The following is a 6690-nucleotide window of genomic DNA, read 5'->3' as shown; positions in this document are numbered from 1 at the left end:
AAACTATCATAATCTCAAACACATTAAGTGCCTGTTTGGTATTGTGATGCAAGGTGTATTTGTTTTTGCGGTGGCACTGTTATTTTTAAAAAAATATATATATTTTTTCAAATTAAAGTGTTTCTAAGATCGTTTTAATATGTTAATGTTGAAAATAGTTTTTAGAAATAAAAAATATATATATTTTTTATTCATCTCCAAGTGAAAAACACTTTAAAATACAACAAGTACCATAATGCCAAACATTACTGCATAGTGCTTTTCAAAAGTTCTTTTCATTTAAAGATAAATCAAAATAATTTTTTCAGATTTTTTTAAATATCAACACAACAAAATCATTTAAAAACACTAAAAAAAATCAATTTGATATTTTTTTAAAACAAATGTACTTTTAAAAAATATTTAAAAACAGAAGTTATCACATTTCCAGACCTAAAATACACATGATGAACAATTCTCGGACCTAAAAAACACATGATGAACAAAATAAACTAGCTAACATTATTAAATAAATCTAAAGGTGCATTTGATTAAAAAAATTACCAACACACACCTTTAGAACAAGATAATTAAATGTGCAATCGGAAAACAAAACATCATAATTTTTTTTAAAAGAGGACAACCAAAATCTAAAACTATTTTTCATCCTTAACATTCATTAAGCATAAGCTTATGAAAGAAAGTATATGTAAACAATGATAGATGAAACTCAAGCTAACCCCTAAATAATTCCTAAGCTAATTAATAAAGTTCTCTTTGTACACTTTCTACAATAACGTAATTAACCTCACCCTTGTACGGGTATAAAGATATCACCACCTCCATTGTTCTCTCACTTGAAAACTACTAAAAAAGAGCTTCATGGCAAAGGCTTCCTTCCTACGATCTTGGCTTAATTATCTTTTTAACTAAAGAAGCCATTCACCTTATTCTCCTTTCTTCTTTTTTCTCTCACTAAAACCTCAATCTAATAAATTATATGAGTGTTACAGCACACCAACAGCAACAACCATGCACAAAGGAGGAGTCTTTGTCATTTCTGCTCTACCAAATGCTCTTTCTCTCATCACCATCTTCTCTGAAGCTTTCCTTTGCTTGTCTCCTCAGCTAATCTAGTAAAGGGAGACCCGTCACCTTGAACAACCAAATTAGGGAGAAATTGAGGTGGGATTTCACTGCTGTAATTCCCCTGATCATAAGAAATATAAGATGAATTATAGAACTCAAGGAGATCTGTACTGTTCTTGGCTAGAGGGTGATTATCAACAAGATCACTTTGATTTGACGATTTATTGTCAAGTGAATCCTTAATGCTTGAACTACATTGTCTTGGCTGAGTTTGATAGAAAACCTTTGAAACCACTAACTCTCCATCTTTCTCTTCTTCATTGTCTCCAAGATGGTATTGATGCATGACCCAGTTTGTCTTTTCAGGTTTCCTTTGCCTACCATAATTAGTGTAGAGCACCAGAATTTTTTTGAATCCCTTGACTGTCCCACCAGCAAAAACTTGCCTAGTCTTGCCTGTTTTGTGCCATCTGGTTTCACTTCCATCTTCATCAGTGTGCACCTTTCTGCGTTTTCTAGTTCCAGTTGTGTATGCCTTTGACGGACGATGAAAGAAGTGGCGGATTTGGCCATCATTGCTCACTCCTGCATGATAAGAATGACCGGATGACATGTAATCATAAACTAACACTAAAAGGGTAAAGCACTTGCTTAAATAAAAATGGCCGCTAACACTTGTAAAATACCATTCGAAACATTATAGGGTTTTTATTTCCTTGAGACTTTACAATGTCATGTTGCAGCTTAAACACGGCAGATAAATTGGTTACTAGCTAACCTAATCACTTGACATGAAATGGAAGAGCACACTAAACGTAAGAAATATGTCCCATTTGTTTTCCGAGTTGAAAAAATGCTGCCATGTAACCTAACATAGCCTTGATCATTGTTCGTGCTAATCAATAGCTTGATTAGAAGTTTAGGATCCGAATTAAGCATAGATTGATAAGATATAATAAGATTCTTTTACCTATTAGAGAGGCAATTACCACCAGAACATTAATTTTTATGGCCAACTTAACTGTAACATAAATGAGTTGGTTAAGTAATTGAGGCAATCAAGAACACTCCTATGTGTGCCTTTACTCTTTCTCATGTACACAATATGAAAGCAATGCTTGAAACCCAAAACCTAAAAATTAAAGAATAGAGAAAAAAAAATCAGCCTTAAAAGTCCAAAAGTAAAATTACTGCCCAGAAGAGCTATGAACTCAAACTAAAACACCAATCTAATTAACCATCTAATCACCCTAGCTAATCCTTTATTTCAAGGTTTGTTGGTGCAAAAACCCTACCAATAACAGCATATAAAGCGTCGATGTTATGTAAAACCCAAATCAAAAGCTAGAAAAAGAGCAAGATACTTATTGCTGGGAAAAAAAGGAAAAAACCAGTGCAATCACCTGGTAGATTCTCAGGATGAGTGTAGCAAATTCCATTCTCCCCCTCTATTGATGGGATAAATTCATCAATTAGAGGATGGAGTTTACGCTTGTCTGATAACACCTTTGCTTCTAAATGCACAAGTATTTCTTGGTCAGTTGGATCAAACTTCACTCCTGCTGGTAGTCCCGGCAAATCATGAATTATACCACCCTATATATAGATACAGATATATAATTTATCCATAAAAAAATAAGATAAAAACAAAAAAAAAAATGACTACAAGGCGACAACAGTAAGTTCCAAGCAGCAGCATATACTATATACCTGATCTTGGAACTCAAAATTATGGCCACAAGAAGGGCATGTTATCCTCCGAATTTCATTGGTTTCTGCTTCGACAAAAGCATCTTCTTTTGAGCTACTTGTGGCTAATTGAATCGCTCTTTCATATACTGAATTATTACTGCACCATGTCATCTCTATAGTGTTTCTCTTATTCTCATTCCACAAAGGAATTTTCCCTGTTGTCTCGACTTCAAGCTCGCTTATCCCAAAAAAAATAAAATAAAAATGAAATATAATGCTACCAAGATGAAGACATTAAAAGAAAAGAAAAGGAAAATCATATAGAGTAACCAAATCAAAGAAAATTGTCTCTGGATACACTTTTTTGAGCTTGTTACTCGAATATTGCCCAATTGTTGAATCGTGTTCTATGTTAGGCAAAATAATTTAACTCTTCTACACCTTTTCTTGCTTTCTTTGATTTATTTTTGTATAGTACTGAATAAATCATACCTGCAAGTAGCTATTCTTGGACAGAGAGGGAGAGAGAGAGAGAGAATTTGATAAAGGCTAATTAATAGAGAGAGAGAGAGAGAGAGAGAGAGAATGGAATTTCTAGAAATAAAATGCGTTGCTTGGACATCAAGCTTGGGTATGATATTGTATGTACGTTAGTATCAAACAATACATGCAGTCTTCTTAATCTCTTTGCTCTTTGGGCATGTCTGAAAATTAGGGTTACTTTAGTATAATAATATTGTATAAACTGTTTTTTGAAAGTCAAATAATAACAGACCTAATCTTAAAGAGAAAGCGGGCTATTTTGAGTGGGAATTTGATCAACACGATTCTATTTCAAGGACATTTCACCTCTTCGAGAGAAAGAAATATATAGGAGGAGGTTCTTAGCTCTACTGTCACCCTAGAGTCTGCTTAAAGCTATGTAAAAATCTGCCATTTAAATAACACTGTAAAATTTGAGCAAACAGGCATGAAAATAACAGTGAGCTCGCCGTATATATATATGTTACACCTACTTTGTATTTCTACATCGATCATCTACTAATTCTTTTCTTCACTTGGACTACACATTTGTTAATTGATGTATAAATTAATCTATATCCTTTATCTATTTAATATAATATAATTTAATTTAATTTAATTTCATTTATAGTGTTTCAGATGATTTTATGGTTCAAATTCTTATCCTTGCATACAATTATGGCTGGTTAATTTAGATATTTAATCAGTTTATTAAGTAGTAATCTTCATCTGTTTTTTTTTTTTTTAATAAAGAGGTGAAAATAATTATGAGGTTGAATTCATGTTATTCTGTTTGGTATTGCGGTACAATATATATTTTAAAAGTGTTTTTTACTTTAAAAAGTAATAGAATATTTTTTTTTTCAAATTTATTTTTTAATTTCAGATAAAAACACATCAAAATAATGAAAAACACTAAAAAAAATTAATTTAATATTTTTTTAAAATAAAATACACTTTTGAAACACACTAAAAAATAAAAACTACTCATCCCAAACGCTCATTCACTCCCATCCAAAAGCCAAGAAAATAAATATTTTATTGTACCTACCTAATATTTCATTTATAATTAGATTTTTCTTGGACCAAGACTTTAAAGCTGTGATGGTAAAGAAAAAGAAAAAAACAGCCGATCAACCTGGTAAATAACTGGAAACCGACTCAACTAAATTATTGTTTTGTTTTTAATTTCTGACTGGTCGATGTCTTTCTGAACAAGAGTGTTATAGTTTTCTTCACAACCAAGTCTATCAATGGTCAACAACTTGCAAATCATACATAAAAACAAATAAGGATGTGATTGGTGACCGTGTCGGTAGTGTCGCATTTGGGATTATGTTTTAAAAATATTTTTAAAAAATTTATTTTTTTATTTTAAATTAATCTATTTTTTATTTTTTAAAATTATTTTAATGTGCTAATTTTAAAAAAATAATTATAATTGGTTTTAAATATAGAACCGATTGATTGATGGGGTGAATGATAATAGCCGACATCATGTGATGGATGGATAACACAACAAGACATGGTCATAATGTAAATATATAAAATGCTATATATCTTCCCAGAGAAGCTACACTTAAGCTTATGCGTCAAGCTTGTGAGCATTAACTTCAACGTGTGGATATAGATTTATCTTTTTGTGAGACTCTGTCAATTAGCGTCCTGTTTCTTTGCTTCCATATAGAGATGATATGATATTACATAGACAGGAGGGTCCTTCACAAATTGTCCTCTCCTCCAGCTCTGCCTTCTTCACTACTCTTCGCAACATTTGTATGCGAACATAATTGTGCCTACCTTCATCTTGGGCAAACCTAGCTTATTTGATATTTATTATAAAATAATATAAATTATATCTTAAATTTTTATTAAATAATTTAAGTTATTAAGTTGAGATAGTTCTTTAACATGATATTAAAATTTTATTGACTAATTGATCACGAATTCGAATCTGATCATCCCTATTTATTTAATAAAATTAAACACAAGATATTCTGGGTCTGTGCAAGTTTCAAGTTTAAAGGACTTTTATTTTAGGAGATATGCTAGAAAATAATATAAATTAAACACAAGATATTATTTTTTGAAATCAGTATATTAAAATGATTTGAAAATAAAAATATTTAATAATTTAAAAATAAAAAAATTCAATTTTTTTAAAACGTATTTGAAATACAAAAATAAATCATTAAAAATTTACAATGACTTTAATTTTTAAATTGTGATATATTTTTTGAAAAATGGTGTAAGAGAATTAATGAACAAGTACTCAAAAGTCTAAATTTGTAATTAATATGTTTGCGGTTATAGAAAATAAAATAAGTTTGATGGAAGTAATGGTTGCTTTTAAGTTATGGAAGAAGAAAAATCTATAATATTTAAGGGTGGCATGCACAAGTACCTTCGTGCGTACGCCTCTGTCAACCCAAAAACACGAATATACAACACCAAAAACATGTATGCCTGCCACATTGACAATCATGCACATACTTTTTGCAATTAGGAAATGGAAGTTCGACGAGGGTGTTGATGTATTTATTAGTGTCAGGGTTATTAGATATTACGATAAAAAAAATATTTTTTATTTAAAAATATATTAAAATAAATTTTTTAATTTATTTATTTAATATTATCACATCAAAATAATAATAAAAATACTAAAACCAAATATTAAACTGATATTTTTTTAAGTCATCTATAGTTTAAGAATTTGTTTATTTTTGTATTTCAATGTATTTTTACAATTTTTTATATTTTTTTTTGTTTCAAATTATATTTTTTTGTGGTTTTATATTATTTTGATGTGTTGATATTAAAAATATTTTTTTAAAAAATAAAAAATATATATTATTTTAACATATTTTTAAATAAAAAATATTTTAAAAAAATAACCGAAATTTCACTCCTAAAAACACTGTTTTTAGGCTGTTAATATAGCTGTTTTTTGTCTTTTTAGTACGGTGAGATGGCATCCCATAGATAGATGATGATTAGGATATTCAATATAAGAAATGAGATTTTAATTTCCTTGGTCTTAAACATCATTTCTCATCATTAACCTAGAGGGAATGAAACAATAACAAATGTCAATTCGTTGATGATTAGAGATATGATGAGTCAATAATTAATACCTTGGAATATTATGGGAAAATTGAATATGAACGGGAAATTAATTATTTCAGCGTTTACATTATTTTGCTAAAGAGGTTGTTCCTACAAGCAAAATCTGAGAGACGCGTTATCTACACATCATGTCGGAGAATCATGTTTGATATAGAATTCGAATGCAAAGTATTCAATAATGTAATTGATGCAAAAAAAAATTCAATAATTGATTATGAGAGTTTAAAAATACACACATGGGCAATTAGAAGTTTATTAAAATATTAATTTTCAAAATAAAAT

General features: G+C 29.5%; 1 protein-coding gene across 1 annotated transcript; it reads right to left on the bottom strand.

Annotated features, from left to right (window-relative positions):
* Positions 1 to 584: 584 nt before the first annotated feature.
* LOC118031524 (NAC domain-containing protein 73) lies at positions 585 to 3578 on the bottom strand. Its single transcript, XM_035035956.2, has 4 exons — positions 3253 to 3578; positions 2779 to 2998; positions 2472 to 2664; positions 585 to 1653 (listed from the first exon to the last, which is right to left on the bottom strand). Exons 2-4 carry the CDS (start codon positions 2929 to 2931, stop codon positions 1067 to 1069), a joined length of 933 nt encoding a protein of 310 aa, XP_034891847.1. The 5' UTR covers positions 2932 to 2998; positions 3253 to 3578; the 3' UTR covers positions 585 to 1066.
* Positions 3579 to 6690: the final 3112 nt, after the last annotated feature.

Source organism: Populus alba, chromosome 11 (assembly GCF_005239225.2).
Source record: "Populus alba chromosome 11, ASM523922v2, whole genome shotgun sequence".
Lineage (NCBI taxonomy): Eukaryota > Viridiplantae > Streptophyta > Magnoliopsida > Malpighiales > Salicaceae > Populus > Populus alba.
Note: the sequence above shows the minus strand (reverse complement) of the source record. Positions and strands in the feature narration are given on the sequence as shown.